Here is an 18,635-nt window from a genome sequence, read left to right as displayed (position 1 = left end):
CAAAGAAACCAGCACACAAATCAAAAGGCAATTTACATGAGGATATTTATCACAGTGTCATTTTGTAGTTGCAGAAAGTTGAAAGTTACTTTAGGTGTCCATTGCCAGAGGAATAGAAAAGTAAACGCCATGGGTACATTATCTGAAATGCTGTACTACACTTATAGCAATACAGTAGATGCATATACAGCAACAAAATAGATCTTAAACATAAAGCAGTGAGTGAAAAAAATTGAAACAGAGTAAAGTTCTATAAGACAAAACCATGTATATAAATTAACACATAGACATACACAAAAAATAACACTTTATTTAACCAGGATATATAACAAACATATTAAAGTAAAAGCCTTGGGGGGGTAGAAGAATTGGAATAGAGTTGTGGATAGTGAAAATAAAAATAAGTAAAAGGATACAATAGAGGAGACACAGACCAATGACAACAGTATATCATCAATTGAGGAGAATTATTAATTGAATTCTATACCTGAATTCCAAATGAAATTAACAAATTAATAATAATAAAAAACTAAAATAACAAGAAACTAACAGTAGTAACAAAAAAACTCTATCAATGCAATTCCTCATATTAACAGATTAAAGGAGAAAAATCACAAGTATGTCGATAGAAGCAGAAAAGGCATTTGATATATTCAACTACCTATTCATGAGTTTTCAAAAATAAAAGCTTAGAGAACTAGGATTTGAAAAGAACTTTAACAAGTATCTAGACAATTCTATACCAAGCATCACAATTTATAGGAAACATTAGAAGCATTCCCATTAAAGTCAGGAATGCACCAAGATGCCTGCTAGTATAGCTACTAATCAATATGATGCTGGAGGCCCTAACCAATAAACAAAGACAAAATACTGAATAAGTATGAGTATTATAAAGTCACAAAATTGTCATTATTTGAAAACTATAATCATCTTATAGAAAATCCTGAGAGATGCAACCAAAAGTTTATGAATATGATAATGCAATGTATGAAATTCAATAACGTTCCTATTTATAAGCAAATAAATTTAGAAAGAGTAATTTTTAAAATTCTCATTCACAATAGGAACAAGACTATAAAATACGTAAGGAAAAAATCTAAACAAAAATGCAGAAGAATTTTATGCAGAAAACTATAAAATATTAATGAAGAACATTTTTAAAGATCTGAATAAATGAAGAAATACATTACATTCATGTATTAAAATACTCAATATTAAGATTTCAATTTTTTGAATTTAGATTACATATACATTTAAGACAGCATAATGAAAAAAAATTTAAAGACACTAAACATTTATGACAAATTGGAAGCAGATGTTTTCAGACAATAAAAATGAAGGGAGAAAAAGGGAAAGAAAAATATCAACAACTCAACAGAAAAAAAGGGCAAAGGTCATGATCAGTCAATTTACAGAGAAGGAAAATTAAAAGACCAATCACCTTAGGAAAAGAGTTTCTATCTCAAAAGTAATCAGAGAAAAGCAGATTAAAAAAAAAAGAAGAAGATTGGGGCTGGCCCCGTGGCCCAGTGGTTAGGTTCGCGCGCTCCCCTGCAGGCAGCCCAGTGTTTCGTTGGTTCGAATCCTGGGCGCGGACATGGCACTGCTCATCAGACCACGCTGAGGCAGCGTCCCACATGCCACAACTAGAAGAACCCACAACGAAGAATACACAACTATGTACCGGGGGGCTTTGGGGAGAAAAAGGAAAAAATAAAAAAAATCTTTAAAAAAAAAAAGAAGAAGACACTATTTCCACTCAATAATATCTATCAAGTTTTGGTGGAAATGGGAGGAAATAGGGACTTTCTGTTGAAGGCAATTTGGTTGTATTTAGTAAAATAAAAAATATGCACACAGTTATATGTAAATCCCTTAGAGAAACTTTTATATTTGTGTTCCAGGACACGTGAAGACATTCACTACAGCATGGTTTTTAAGAGTGAAAACAGGAAACAATCTAAGTGTCCAGCAGTAGGAGACTGGGCAAATAAAATGCGGCATCTTCACGATATGGGCCTATACAACAGCTAAAAGAAATAGATCATGTCTATCTATCTCTAATCTGTATTAAATAGATTTCAAATATATAATATTGGGTAAGGAAAACTGCAGAATGACAGGTACAGTATGATATCATGTACATAAATTAAAACCACCGAAAATATATGTGTTTGTAAACATAAATAAGTAAAAAGTATTTTAAAAATTGTTTGGCAGGAGACACTAAACTCTTCACAGAGGAAGATTCAGCAGGGCTTAGAAAGACAAATGGGACTGGGGGTGTTGGTTTAGTTCCCTAGGGCTTAAGCTTAAACAGTGATGCTTTAGCCCTTTAAAAAAAAATCTAAGATATGATAAAAAATTAACAATGGTTAATTCTATATCAGAGGAATAACAATGTTGTTATACCATTCTTTTTATTTTCCTGAATTTTAAAAATTTCTTAAAGTATAAAATAAAAATCTATTTCACTTCAGTCCAATTAAATAAATTTACAAATATTTTCAAAATATAAACTTGCATTAGAGACATTAATTTGTGTGCCTACATATCTTCATCCAGCTCTGGATACATACAGGGGCATACCATATAGTAAAAATAGGGGAAATCATCTACAACATGACTCTAATCAAGATTAGTGTACTTACTTTGGCAGCCAATGGAAAGTGCAGCTACTTGAGCAAGTTGTGATGCGATATGAGCTGTACTTTCACGAGTATTCATCTTTCAAACTTGTGTAAAGGAGACTGAAATGGAGAGATGATTTGGAGGCTATTAAAAGAATCTAGGCAAGAAGTTACATATTAGAGTATTAATAAACGGTAAGTAGTAATAAACACGGAAAGAAGATAGTAAGTTTCATTTCTTTGTCCACCTCCTTTATTATCATACCCAAGCTCCAAAGGTACTTGAAAAATGTTGACAAAATACATGATCTTAATTCTTAGCTCCTCAACGGAAATATTCTCAATAATTTTCAAATTTAAATAATTAATCTTTCTATGTAAGCTGTACATAAATTTGAAGTCATTCAGGTATGAACTTAACACTGCTATTTTGCATATTCATCTACCATGACCAAAATATGAGGGTTTTCTTTTAACCAGAGTATCCACAAAATTAATATCTGTTCTTCTCAGATTGAGACATTTCTAACAAAACAATAAAAACTATGATTTATTGAACTATAACTTATTACATGCCAGCCACTGTGGTAGGCACTTTCCATATATTTTCCTACTTAACCTTTACTTCAGGACTATAAGGCAGGCATTATATTGTATCCCCACTTAACTGATAAGGGACTTCAGTCTCAAAGATAGGAAATAATTTGCCGAAAATCAGACTAAAGCTAGTAAATGGTGATACTAAGATGCAAACCAAGGTCTGCCTAATTCCAAATCTATGCTCTTTCCACTACTATCCTAATTTCTTCCACTAAAAAACATCATTTATTCGGCTGTCACATAAACAAAATCCTGAGTTCCAAGCGGCAACGAAGGTTGATAAGTCCCCCATTAATAAAACATCTTTAATTTATTTTTTATGAGTAAATATTCATTTTTATAAATAAGTAATTTTGATACATTATGCTATCTCTTTTGAAGTTTTTTCTTCTTCTTCTTCTTCTCCCAAAAGCCCCCTGATACATAGTTGTAGGTCTTTCTAGTTGTGCTATGTGGGACACCGCCTCAGCACGGCTTGAATGAGTGGTGCCATGTCTGCGGTCAGGATCCAAACCAGTGAAACCCCAGGCTGATGAAGGGGAGAACATGAATTTAAACACTCAGCCACAGTGCCAGTCCCTCTTTTAAAGTTTTTAAGAACAGCTGTCTAACCACTTTAAACTCCAGTTTTTGAAATGGGGTAGTAACATATTTATCTCACAGGATTATTTTCTTAATTGAGATGCTTTTAGTTACTGTCTTAGTTTATTAATTAGTTGAGATTAAATGATAAAACAAGCATTTAGCAAAGTGTCTGGCATATAGTTAGTGCTAAATAAATATTAGCAGCTATTATCTTATTATTATATCAGTAAATATTCTATTATTGATTGAGTTCAATTCTTCTATAAAGAACCCAAAATCTCAGGGCTGGCCTGGTAGTGCAGCGGTTAAGTGTGCACGTTCCGCTTCGGCGGCCTGGGGTTCACCAGTTCAGATCCCAGGCGCAAACATGGCAGAGCTTGGCAAGCCATGCTACATATAAAATACATATACACATATGCTACATATAAAGTAGAGGAAGATGGGCACAGATGTTAGCTCGGGGCCAGCCTTCCTAAGCAAAAAGAGGAGGATTGGCAGCAGATGTTAGCTCAAGGCTAATCCTCCTCAAAAAAAAAAGAACCCAAAATCTCTATAACCTCCTACAGCACAAGAGAATTATATCCTTGGTACTCAGTATACAATTATGGAGCATCTACAATCTCAATTTGAAAGGTATCTACAAAAACATTACCTTTTCATTAAGCTAAAAATATAGGAATCACCTAACAGTTCAACTGACAACTGAAATCAGACACACTACTTTAATTTTATAGCAGTTAATTTTTTAGGTTAGCCTGACATCTAGTGGAATGACTGTAGCCATCCAAAAGATTTAAAATACATTCCTTTTTTAAAAACCTAGTAACATTCCATTAAATAAAAGACCAATGTCTAAGGTAAATGTTTAAAATAAAATGGAAAATCAACCTGAGTATTTTCTATGTTTCAAGCACTGTACTAAATGCTTCCACATACCTTAAATCACTCATTCATTTGTTCAAAATAAATATTTAGCACCTGTTATGTGCTAGGTACTTATTATACAGCATGTTTAAAAAGCAGATATGATCCCAGTCCTTTTGGAGTTTATAGACTTGTAGAGAATAAGTTATTAAATAAATTATTATATAAATTAATAAAATTACAAATTGTGTTTAGGGATATGAAGGATTTTAGAAGAGAATCCTTAATTTAGTAGAGAGTTCAGGAAGGGCCTTTCTGAGGAAGCGATGTGTGAGCCAACTTCTAAAGAATAAGTAGCAACAGGAATTTAAGACAGAGGAAATAGCATGTGTGAAGGTCCTGAGGTGGGAAAAAGTTGGTTGCCAAAAGAATTGAAAGAAGGGCAGTGCGGCTATAGTTGTAAGGGACACAGTAGTACCAGACGAGCTTAGAGAGGTATATGGGGGCCAGATTAGGCAGGGCCTTGTGAAAAAGTAGGCCATGTTAAGGATTCAGGATTTACCATTTTATCATAGGTATAATGGAAACCATTTAAAGTATTTAAATAGGGAGAGATATATGATGAGATATATGGTTTTAAAAGAACACTCTGGCTCCTGATGGAAAATAAAATGGAAGGAGATGAATGTGAAGGTAGGAAAAACAATTAGGACCCATTGGGAGAGTATTTCAATAGTCCGAAAAATAGATGGTTTTGGCTCAGATTATAGAGGTTGCAGTTAAGACGTATTTTGGAAGTAGATTCAGATCTTGGTGATGAATCAGATATTGGAAGGGAGCTAGGAGTGAGGGACAAGAAAGCATTGAAAATATTCCCAGATTGCCATCTTCAACAACTGAGCAGGTGGAGGTATTAAGGTGAGAAACAACAGATTGGAGAATAACACCAAGCTTTTATTATGAAAGAATAATCCAGAGACATTTAGTTATTTATCTGCAAACAATAGGTTTTCACATATTGGGAGACAGTTATTAGACTGCTGTCAGAGAACAAGGGCAAAAACTGCATTTAGGAGAAAAAAAAAACTGCAGATAGTCTAGGAAGACTGAGTCTTGGTTGCACATCTTTAAAGGTAAACTAATGAGGTGACAGCAAAGAGATCCATCTAGGCAGTCTGTCCTTGTGAAGGTTGTTCAGGGATAACAAAGAAAGCAATTTTAATTGTATTCAATTCTCCCCAAACCATGAGAGTTTGCCATAGAGCATTCATCCGATGCTGACCAAGGGTAATGTCTTTCAAGGCTCTTCTATTAGCATCTCCTCCTTAGCTGAGCCAGCTCTGCATCATTTCCCTCATCACTATTTCTCACTCCCTCCTTTTGGTCAAAACAAACTCCAAAAGATGCAAATTTCACCATGAGGGTTTCAGTTCCTTTTCTGACTTATTATCAGTTGAATGTCAATTCAAGATAATGGATGTGAAACAACATTTTAGATGTCTAGATTTGATTCTATTGATCCGGCTGGACTAGAAAAGCCAGGACAAATCTTTCAGGGTCCGTAGGACAGGTTACAGATTTTGTTCTTTATTCTGAGACTAATGAGAAACCACTAAAGCTTTGAAACCAAGACGGTAACTTGATTAGAACCTGAACTTTTAAAATTTAGAAAATTTTGCAATATTTATGATACAACTCAAAAGTTGCTCACTGACTGGGTATTTGCTAATATTAAGGAATTATTGCTAATTTTGTTTTAGGTGTGATAATGGTATTGTGATTATGCTTAACCAAAAAAAAAGAATTCTTATCTTTTAAAGATTTACATGCTGAAATATTAATGGAGGAAATGAAAATAAAATTGGGAGTCATCTGTGTATAAACAGATGTATATGAATGAAGACAATTACCTGTGGTATAAAGTGAGAAGAGTAGAGGAATAAGGATTATGCCTTGAGGAATTTCATTTATTAAAGGCCAGAGACATGAGGAAGTGCAAAGAAACCAGAGTATCTACTTGAGAAGTAGAAGGAAAATCAGAGGAGTGTTACGTCATGGAAGCCAAAGGAAGAGAGGTTTCAAGAAGGAAATAATGCTCATAAAGTACTTACCACAGTGCCTGGCATATGGTAAATGGTGCATTTATTATGGTGATTTATTAGAATGAGAAGGAAGTGGTGTAGAATACCAAGTAATGTTAAGAGGTCAAGACAGAGAAACCACCGGCGACCTTAAGGAGAATTACGTGCAGGGTTGGGGGAAACAGCTACCTTAGAGTCATTTCAGAGATAAATGGGAGGTACAGACATTGAGACAGTAACTGGAGATAATTCTTTTAAGATGTTTGATTGACATGAGAAGAAAATAAATAAGGCAGTGGTTGGAATAAGGTTGTGAGAGTGAATGGAGGCAGTATTTGTTTCGTAGCAATTCGGACGAAGAGCAGTTTAAAAATAGGAGAGACTTAAGCATGTTGAAACAATGGTAAGGAACATGTAGAAAGGAAGAAATTGAAAATATAGGAAAGAGAAGTGATATAAATATATGGGTCCTAAAAAGGTGTGAGAGGTAGGATCCAGAACATACAGGGAAAGGACTGATCTTTCATGGGCAGAAGGACATTTCTTTTATTTAACAGGAGAGAAGGAGAAATGACAGGAGCAGATGTAGGCAAGCTGCAAAGGATGTCTGTATTCTCCCTTCTCTTGGAAAACAATTTTCTGGAACATATTCAGTGGCCTTTTAGTATCCAAATCTGTGGAATTTCCTGTTCTCATTTTCTGGTGCAATATTTGATATTGTAGACCATTCTTTTTCTTAAAACCCTCTCCTCCTTTTTAAATATATTTCAAGTAGACAAAAAAATCTAAAGACTAATAGAATGAATGCCCCTGTACACTAGCGTAAGAAATACAAATGAAGTTCCAATTCCATTCTCTTCCCTTCTCCTACAGATAATGACTATTTTGAATTAGGTGTTTCTCATTCCCATGCTTGTTTTTATACTTTTACCACTTACATGTACTGCATATATATCATATGTATATCATATACATGAATACACATATAAAACATATGAATACATCTCTAAACAATGTATAGATATAATATTAACATGAATATTTTAGTTATTCACTGACAGTCTGTGAAAGGTAAACTTTCTCAGTCTTTGTCTGAAAAGTGCCATTATTTGGCCCTCTTGATAGTTTAGTTGCATATTAAATTCTAACTTTTGGTTTTTCCTCAGCTCTTTAAAGATACTGTTTAATTAACTTCTGGCTTCTACTATTGTTCTTTAGAAATCTGTCACTGCTCTGTTGCTAATCTCATAGTTATCTCTCTGTAGGTAATCTGTCTTTTATGTCTGATTCCTTTCTAGATTTTATCTTTGTCTTTGCAGTACTTCAATTTCACTATGATGTGCCTAGGGTGTACTCCTTTTTATTATTTCTGCTTGAGACTCCCAATTACTGACTTTGAGACATTGTTTCATCAATTCTGGGAAATTATCAACATTTAATTTCATCAAATTTCTCTCTCCTTCTTTCTTATCTTGCTTTCTGGGTAATATATTGTTGGATATTACCGAACTCTTGCCCAACTCTTGTTGGATAATATATTGAACTTTCTCACTCTATCCTCATTTTTTCTTAATTCATACTTTCCATTGTCTGTTTCTTCATGCTGCCTTCTGTATAATTTCCTTAGAACTATTATCCATTTACTAACATCTTTTCATCTGTAGCTAACAAGCTATTAATCAGTCCATTAGATTTTTATTTTAACAACCTGTTTTAAATTTCTAGATGTTCTAATTTTTTTTTAATTTGTCTAGTCTTATTTTCACAGTGTCTTACTATATTCTTCAGATTTTAATATTCCTTTCCCTTCTCACTCTGTATATCTCCTGATGGAAATCTTATCTATCACATCTATCCAAATAACTCCAAAGTCTGTATCTTTAACCCAGTGTTCTCTCCCAAGCTTTAATTACCTATTTCCACTTGCCTTCTGGACATTATTAGGTGTCTCATGTCTCGTGCTGTGAGGCTTATCTGACTACCTGTGTAGTGGAGTAATAATGTGTCCTTTTCGTGACTTTCTATAGAACTTATCTATTCTACTCAATTAATACTTGGCCATACACAGCCTCACAGTGCAGGTTTTCTCTGCATATGAATAAACTAGATTACATGCCCTCAGAGCACAAGGATCACGTTTTGTGCTTGTTAGCAAGACTTCTGGATATCCTTAACTCCACTGCAACAGGTAGAATGACTTCAAAATTAGTCTTTCTTAGATTTGACTTTCCATAATATCTTATGTGTGCCTGTCCTCTGACAGAAGGGACAATCTTATATTGGTTGGTGTCCTCCATCAAGTTTACTATAGGGATTGCTCATAATAGGTGTTTGTCAGTTGCTCTGATTGGTAAGCAATAAATAAGGGGATCCTTCTGAAATTTTTCTTGGGAACATAAGAGTTTAAACTTGTATCACTTCATTTGATGATATTGTCTCCTACTCCCATCCCTCAAAGCATCAGTAAATAACTGATGTGTACCTTTCAGTAGAGAAAGCTTATTGCTAATATGAATCACATTAACCTAAATTACAACAATGTGGGCCAACCTGTTATTTTACTCTTTCTTTTAATCTTCATCCCAAGTCACAAAGTAATATCACTAATTAAAGTATAAAATAAAATTATAATCAAGCTATATTTTATAGAAGAATGAGTATTCAGTCCTCTCAGTGGAAACTTATGCATAAGGGGCAAGATATTTCTAGAAATGCTTTGAAAGAGATTAACATCGTCAGTAACCTAGCACTTTTAGGCTCAAAGGTGCTGTGAACTACATTATTCCAGAACCCTAAGCATAATAGAAAAGAAATTATGTCATTTTGAAGTGAAGGAAAGTTTTGGCTTATTGGCTAATATCTATGGCAAGCCATGTGGATTGTGTCAAAAGCTGGTTTGTTTGTTTGTTCATTTGAAATGTAATGCAGATTTAATCATTATATTAATCCTTAAACATGAGATACCAGACAAAATTAATTAGATTCCTTACTCTGACATATTAAATTTTTGAGAAGAGACTGGATTTCTTTTTTTTCTTCTCCCTCTTTGTCTTTTATACAATACATACATTCCTGTTGTAAAACACTAAAGCAGTTTTCAAGTATATATGGTTAAACGTGAGAGTTCCTCTTTATCCTCCCAGTCCCTTTCCTCTCTTCTCTTTCTCTATCTGTACCATTCTGTACCAATGTGGATATATGAATATTTATATATATATTCTCGTATAATAAATAAGTGGAATCAGGGCCAGCCTGGTGACACAGCAGTTAAGACATTCCACTTCGGCGGCCCGGGGTTCACCGGTTCAGATTCCAGGTGCGGACATGGCACCACTTGGCAAGCCATGCTGTGGCAGGCATCCCACATATAAAGTAGAGGAAGATGGGCACAGATATTAGCTCAGGGCCAGTCTTCCTCAGCAAAAAGAGGAGGATTGGCAGCGGATGTTAGCTCAGGGCTAATCTTCCTCAAAAAAAAAAAAGTGGAATCACACTTGTGGGTATGTTATGACTTGCTTTTTTCTCTTAATAATATAATTTAGAGATTTTTTCAATTTTAGTACATATCTGTCTCCATAATTCTTTTAACAATTGTATAGTATTCCACATTATGAATGCACTATGTCATAAAACCGTTTCCTTACTGATTAACATTTGTTTCCAACTTTTTAATATTAAAAACAGTGTTGCAAAAAAGTTTTGTACACTTATCTTTGTACTAACATGTCTTTGGACAGATTCCTACAGGTAGAATTGCTGGGTCAAGAGCTTATATATTTTAAATTTTGATAAAAATGCAAATTACCATTCCAAAAGTCTTCATCAATGTATACTTCCTCCAACAATGTATGAGAGCACTTGTTTTCCTACATCATCCAATAACACTGGGTCTTAATGTTGACACTCTGTTTAACTCCTTACTTAAAAGTAAAAATAATAAAAGCATACAAGTTCATAGGGAGACAAAAGAAAGGCAAAAAAAATACATGAGTTCTTATTATCTCACCTTTAATATAATAAGTTAACAGATAATGTCTAAGATTGAAACAGGTAACTTAGAAAAAGGAGGGAGAAAAAAATCTCACATAAAATGACTGCAATGTCTCTAAGAGGTCTTTTAGGATCTAATACCTCTTGTGGAGAAGAAATTATATGAAGTTTAGCTAATTATTGCTCCCTTCAGTTTTTTATTTCTGTTAAATTCAAGTAAAGTTAATTTAATATCATGTATAACTCTCTCTCTCTCTGTTTTCTCTTTCTGTCCATGTCTCCCCCTCTCTCACTCTTTATCTGTATTTATATAAAAGAAATCTTCACCAAATGTTAACACTGTTTCTGGGTGGCGGTACTTGAGCTGCTGGTTGCTTTCTTCTTTGTCCATTTCTACACTGTTTGAACATTTTTAATGAGTATGCATCATGTTTATTAAATCAATAAAATTGCTACTCTAAAATCCAAACAACAAAAATATGAAAGAAATGTTATATACAACTGTGTGTGTATACACACAAACACACACAGATTGAAAATCCAAGCAGTAAAGAAAGATGCAAAATAAACAGGGATAGCCTCCAACCCTTCCCACTCCTCACCCTACTGTACCTCTTCCTCAAAGATAACTACTATAGTTTCCTAAAATTCTTATTTAAAATTTATGCAGGGGCCAGCCCCATGGCCAAGAGGTTAAGTTCACACACTCTGCTCAGACGGGCTAGGGTTTCTCTGGTTCGGATCCTGGGTGCAGACCTAGCACCACTCATGAAGCCAGGCTGAGGCAGCGTCCCACATAGCAGAACCAGAAGGACCTACAACAAGAATATACAACTATGTACTGGGGGGCTTTGGGGAGAAGAAGAAGAAGAAAAAAAGATGATTGGCAACAGAGGTTAGCTCAGGTGCCAATCTTAAAAAAAAGAAGGCTTGCCTACCTTAAAATGTATGCATATACAATGTACTTATATATACACAGTACACACATTTCTTTTTTATTTATACAAAAAGACCTTCACATTGTTCTGCACCTTGCTTTTTTTATTAATATATCTTGGAGATCTTTCCATACATCCACACTTTCAGATACACATGTCCACTGCCAGCCTTTGCTGCCTCATTCACACACTGTTCGCAATACTCCATGAATAAAGAATTCCAGCAGACCAACAAGAGTACAAAGTAAGTATGTATGGAAGCTGCCAACCATTTACACTGAAAAGGATGACAGACAGCAAGGGCAACCCATAGCTCCTCTTCCTTTCAGTCCTTCCTTACTCATCAGTAAGTCAAAGGTAGATAATATTGGTAGAATGTACATATCTCAAGAAATGAAATTTTAGGGGTCGGCGCCATGGCTGAGTGGTTAAGTTTGCACACTCTGCTTTGGTGGCCTAGGGTTTTGCTGGTTTAGATCCTGGGCACAGACATGGCATGGCTCATCAAGCCATGCTGAGGCAGCGTCCCACATAGCACAACCAGAGGCACTCACAGCTGGAATATACAACTATGTACTGGGACGCTTTGGGGAGAAGAAGAAGAAAGGAAAAGGAAAAAAAAAAAAGATTGGCAACAGATGTTAGCTCAGGTGCTAACCATTTGGTAAGAATAAAATACAAATGCATGTACACACTATGAAATACAGATTGTGTAATTTCAATGATTATGCATACACGTTAAATGCTCTTATATTTGCATTTTAGAAGAGGCATTGTACGATATGAAGGTGTATGGTAAAATTCATGCTAATAATTTCAATTTTAAATTTTTCTTTGCTTAGAATGACATTAAGTAGCAAATAAAAAACACTATGAATATTGAGAGCGAGACCACACAAGAAAGGAAACATTTTTTATTTTAGTACTTTCTAATGGCACTTTTCTCCTGCTTCTTGAACAAGGAGCTCCACACTTTCATTTTGCACTGAGCCCTGCAAGTTATGTTGCTGGCCCTGTCGATCAGTCTAAAAACTGAAAGGAAGTCGCAGTGTGCTAGACAGAGCACAGTAGACTTACAGTTCTTGCCCAGAGTAGCATGGCAGATACTGATAGTTGCTTGTCCTATAACTATTCTCCCCTTCTCCCTTGCTAACAGTACTCCCATTTTGTTCAGAATGACAATGTGCCCTGTTAAAAAATATGAGTATTTACCAAACTCTATTGCATTTACAAGGAACCAAATGATCTATGTCTGGTCAATGATGCAAATAAAAGTTAGCTAGGTAGAGCTTATGAAAGAGCTATTTCCTTGATTTAAAAAAAAAAAAAAGAAAGCAGACTCAATTGGCAAGTACCTTTTGCCTTCGCCTTTCATCTTTTCCTGCCTCGAAGACATATGTGATGCCTAGAAGCACAGGAGCCATCTTGAGACATGAGGATGAAAGCTATATGCTAAGAATAGCAAAATAGAAACACAGCTGCCTACCTCTAACCTTCTTAGGAGGTGAGAAAATAAATCCCTATTTGGGTAAGTCACTGTAGCTAGGTGTTTGTTACTTGCGCTGAAAACAATCAATCCCTAACTAATACAGGCAGACTAGATAACATGAAAACTCTTCCACTGCAAACACACAGTAATGCTGAGTAAACGAAAACAAATATTTTTTAATACACACTTGAGCTTACAAAAAAGACCTTTATTTCTTAGGTGGCAGAAATAAAGAAGGAACTGAACACCAGAGCCGTAAGCACACAATATGACCCTGTCTTGAGTGAGGAGCAGGTTGGAGGAAGAAGGTGCTTGAATGTTTAAACCCATGTGGTAACTGTGGATAAGACTCTGGGCCTTTGGTGCAAACAGAAATTAGAAACTATGAGCCCCTCTCTCAAGTCCTCCCTCCAACATATAAATTAAAAATCTTGGAAGATCTAGACCCTCAGTGAAAACATAAATTAGACAAAATTCACCTCTCCTAGGACAGCAAGATGACAAGAAAGCTTTTCTGTCATGGCACGAACCCTGAAAAGGGAAAACAAATGGTTTCCCAAGAGAATTTGTAATCATAATCTGTACTTCTGCAGACTAGGGTTTCAAATTTACAATATCTGAATGATCTTGGTACTCCCAAGCCCAGAAGGACATTCATATAAAAATTGGTCACTGGTCAGTGATAACCTTACAGATCTATGACAGAAGCAACACTTTTTAAAAATCACTAAAACTGAGTTCATTCATTCAAAAAAAAAGCTACAAGATACAAAATGAATCAACCCACAATGAGAGTCACGAAACACAACAAACGAAAATATTAGACTCCTAACCACAAAAGGATACACTGTATGATACCATTTATGTAGTTTAAAAATACAAAATAGTATCACTTATAGATATGTATTTAATCAGTGAAAGTACAAAAACATAATAGAAATGAATCATACCAATTTAAGAATAGTGGATAACTCTCAGAAAGAAAGAGGAAGGAACAGAGTGTCAAAAAAAGAATGAAGACCTAATCCAGATTCAAGGAGGACTGAGCAACATGACAACTGGGTGTAACACCTGATTTGGCTTTGTTACTTTTGCTATAAAGACATTACTGAAATAATCCTCAAAGCTTAAATGAAGTTTCTGGTAAAGGATATAAAGAAGTTGTGTACTATTCTTGCAAATTTTTTGCTAGTTTGAAATTGTTTCAATATAAAAATATGGTTTTTAAAGAGAAGATGATGGATTTTGGTTCAAGATGGTGAGATAGGAAGATCCCAAATTCACCTCCTCCCACAGACACACTGAGTCTTCAGCTACATATGGAACAATTTCCTCTGGAAAAAATCTAAAGGCTGGCTGAGCAACAAGCATACATTGGGCAAACAAGAAGAAAATCACATCAAAGGGGGTAGGAGAGACTAGGACATGATCTCACTATAAACCCCACCCCCAGAGTGGCAACCCACAATCTGGACAGAACTCAAAACCCTGAAGAGTGAAGGTGGAACCCCACACTGGGCATCCCAACTTTTAAGATCCACACCTGACAGACAAGCTCCCAAAACATCTAGCTTTGACAACCAGCAGGCTCACATCCATAAGACCCACAAGACTGTAGCCATCTGAGAAACAACTCTCAAAGGGCCTAACGGGCTCAGATACTTGGACTCACCCACCCCAGGACCTAGCTCAGAGGCAGCTGACAGCACTCTGAAGTTAAGTGAAAGAAGCTCACTTGTGTATACTGAAGCATGGGACTGGTGGGCAAACACCTAAATTAACACACACATTAAGAGCGTGCTGGAACACTTTCTGGGGACACAAACCAGTGGACACCATCTTCACACTCTCTGTCTTGTTCTAGGCAGCAGACGTCTTTTTCTTTTTTCCTACAGGAGCCATCTTTACACTCCCACTCCGCCTCACTTGAGCTGGCAGGTGCCATCTTTGCCCTCTCCTTCTGCCTTGCTCTAGTCAGCAGGTGCAATCTTTTTTTTTTTTTTCTTTTTCCCCTGGGCACCATCTTTATGCTCCCTCACTTCCTCATTACAGCCAGCCGGCACCATCTTCACACTGTCCCTCTGCCACACTCCAGAGCACCAGTACCTCCCAGAAGGGAGTTTCTACATGTCTGGTGCCCTGATTTGTACAGCTACCACCCAGGGAACACGCCTTGATTGCCTAGCTCTGGAGGCCAAGGGAGCTTGCATTCCTGAGTCCCATGGGACAGTAATAATTGGAGAGACAGTTCTTAGCAGGCTATTGCCCCCAGGGCACTGCACAGACAGCAGACTGAAACACACCCCCAGTCTTTCTGTGAAAGAGGCCTATTTACCAGCCCAGGAGCTTTGGTCTGAGAGACAGACTTCTGGCTTAGCACATTTATAGGGGCATATGGAGCTGCTCTCAGGGAACAAAGGCCAGTGGATGTCATCTTTGCACTCTCCCTCTGCCTTGTTCCAGTTTGCTGGTATCTTCCAAAAAGGAGCTTAACCTTGTCTGGTGCCCTGATTTTTGTGGCTGCCACTAGGGGACACCTCCTCACCGCCTGACTCTGGTGGCCAGTGGGGCTTACACTCACAGGTCCCACAAGACTGTAACCAACAAAGAAAAATTTCTTAAACAGCTACTACTCCCAGGGCACAGCAAGGGGCAACAGACCCAGGAGCTCAGTCTCTCTGTGAAAGAAGCCTATTAGCTTATCATCACAGATGCAATCTGAGAGGCAGGCTTCTAATTAAACACATCTGAGGGCTGACTGAAAGCCTTTCCACAGACCTCAGAGGACAGGTGCTATCTTAGCACTCAGAGTGCCACTATCTCCTGAAGGGGAACTCTTACACATGTCTGGGACCCTGGCATTTATGTCTGGTGCCTAGATTTTGCAGCTGCAGCCCAGAGGACACCCCTTGACCACCAGGCTCTAGTGGTTTGGGGGGCTTGCATTCCTGGATCCCATAGGACTCTAACTACCAGAGAAATAGTTCTTGGCGGGCTACCACCCCCACGGCACTGGACTGCACAGACCACAGACTGAAATACACCCCCAGTCTCTCTGTGAAAAAGGCCTATTTCTTTGTCCTAGACCTTCAGCCTGAGGGGCAGGCTTCAGGTTTGGCACACACATAAGGGCATATGGAGTTCCTCTCAGGGAACACAGGCCAGTGGATGCCATCTTTATGCTCTCCCTCTGCCTCACTACAGCTCACAGGTATCTCCCAGAAAAGAGCTTATACATTCCTCTGGAGCCCGATTTCTGTGACTGCCACCCAGGGGACACCTCCAGATCACCTGGCTCTGGTGGCCAGCAGGACAGATGCTTGCAGTCTCACAGGACTGTATATATTTGCCTGCTTTAAACGTTGCTGCCTGAGGGTCTGGCTTCCAATCAGCCTGAATCTGGGTGCTGATAAGATCCTTCCCTTTGGGACACCAGCAGGTCTTGGCAAACCTTCAACTACTGGGAGGTATTAAAAATATAATACACTGTTTGGACAATCACAAAGGTTTGAGAGACCACCAAGAGCTAGAGCAGGGTTGAACAACAAGGTTTATCTCCTACATAAGGCCACTACTTCAAGACTGGGAGACATAGTTGTTTCATCAAATGCATAGAAACCAACAAAAAGAGTCAAGCAAAATGAAAAAACAAAGAAGTATGTTCCAAATGAAAGAACAAGACAAAACCTCAAAAAAAAAAGTAATGAAACAGGAATAAGTAATTTACCTGATAAGAAGTTCAAAGTAATGGTCATAAAGATGCTTACCAAACTCAGAAGAAGAAAGGATGAAAACAGTGAGAACTTCAACAAAGACATAGAAAATATAAGAAAGTACCAAACAGATATCACAGAGCTGAAGAATACAATAACTAGGGGCTGGCCCCGTGGCTGAGCAGTTAAGTTCGCGCGCTCTGCTGCAGGCGGCCCAGTGTTTCGTTGGTTCAAATCCTGGGTGCGGACATGGCACTGCTCATCAAACCACGCTGAGGCGGCATCCCACATGCCACAACTAGAAGGACCCACAATGAAGAATATACAACTATGTACTGGGGGGCTTTGGGGAGAAAAAAAAAAAAGAATACAATAACTAAACTGAAACAAATACACCAGAGGGATTCAACAGCAGACGAGATGAAGCAGAAGAAAGGATCAGTGAACTCAAAGACAAGGCAGTGGAACCCACCCACTCAGGGCAGCAAAAACAAAAAAAAAATTTTAAAGTGAACACAGCTTAAAGGACTCATGGGACAAGATCAAGTGGACTAAATTTGCATTATAGGGGTTCCAAAAGGAGAATAGGGAGAGAGAAAGGCAGGAAAGTTATTTGAAGGAATATTGGCTGAAAATTTCCCTAACCTGGGGAAGAAAACAGACATCTAGATCCAGGAAGCCCAGAGAGTTCCAAAGAAGATGAACCCAAAGAGACCCATATCAAGATACATTATAATTAAAATGTTAAAAGTTAAAGATAAGGAGAGAATCTTAAAAGCAACAGGAAAAAAACAATTTGTTACATACAAGGAAATCCCCTCAAGACCATCAGCAGATTTTTCAGTAGAAACTTTGCAGGCCAGAAGAGAGTGGCATGATAATTTAAAGTGCTCAAAGAAAAAAACTTCCAACCAAGAACACTCTACGCAGCAAAGTTATCATTCAGAATTGACAGAGAGATAAAAGAGTTTTCCAGATAAGCAAAAGCTAAAGGAGTTCATCATCACTAAACCAGCCTCACATGAAATGTTAAAGGGACTTCTTTAAGCTGAAAAGAAAGGGCACTAATTAGTAACAAGAAAACATACAAAAGAATAAATCTCACTGGAAAGGTAAACATATAGTAAAGGTAGTGAATTAATCACTTATAAAACTAGTATGAAGGTTAAAGACAAAAGTAGTAAATATAACTATAACTACAATAATTAGTTAAGGGATACAGAAAACAAAAAGATGTAAAACCTGACATCAAAAATATAAAATGTAGGAGGGGTGGAGTAAAAATGTAAAGCTTTAGAATGTGATCAAAGTTAAGTTGTTATATGTAAGCCTCATGGTAAACACAAAGCAAAATCCTATAGTAGATACACAAAAGAGAAAGATAAAGGAATCTAAGCATACTACTAAAGAAAGTCATCAAACCACAAAGGAAGAGAGCAAGAGAAGAAGAAAGAAACAGATAGGAACTACAGAACAGCCAGAAAACAATTAACAAAATAGCAATAAGTATGTACATATCAATAATCACTTTTGTAAATGGACTAAATTCTCCATTCAAAAGACGTAGAATAGTGGAAGTGATGAAAAAAACAAACAAGACTTATCCATATGCTGCCTAGAAGAGACTTATTTCAGATGTAAGGATACCGACAGACTAAAAGTGAAGATATGGAAAAAGATACTCTACACAAATGGAAACCAAAAGAAAGCTGGGATAGAAATACATATATCAGACAAAATAG

At 36.8% G+C, this 18,635-nt stretch overlaps 1 protein-coding gene across 2 annotated transcripts in view; it reads right to left on the bottom strand.

Annotated features, from left to right (window-relative positions):
* Positions 1-18,635, bottom strand: part of LOC111773652 (uncharacterized) — a 108,676-nt gene that overhangs the window by 80,927 nt on the left and 9,114 nt on the right. For both annotated transcript variants that reach the window (XM_070267355.1, XM_070267356.1), the window contains exon 2: positions 2,655-2,753. In XM_070267355.1, the coding sequence (XP_070123456.1) occupies positions 2,655-2,730 (76 nt within the window). In that variant the 5' untranslated portion in view covers positions 2,731-2,753. The remainder of the gene's footprint in view (positions 1-2,654; positions 2,754-18,635) is intronic.

This window comes from Equus caballus, chromosome 5, assembly GCF_041296265.1.
Source record: "Equus caballus isolate H_3958 breed thoroughbred chromosome 5, TB-T2T, whole genome shotgun sequence".
Classification (NCBI taxonomy): Eukaryota; Metazoa; Chordata; class Mammalia; order Perissodactyla; family Equidae; genus Equus; species Equus caballus.
This window is presented reverse-complemented; position numbering and strand designations above follow the sequence as displayed.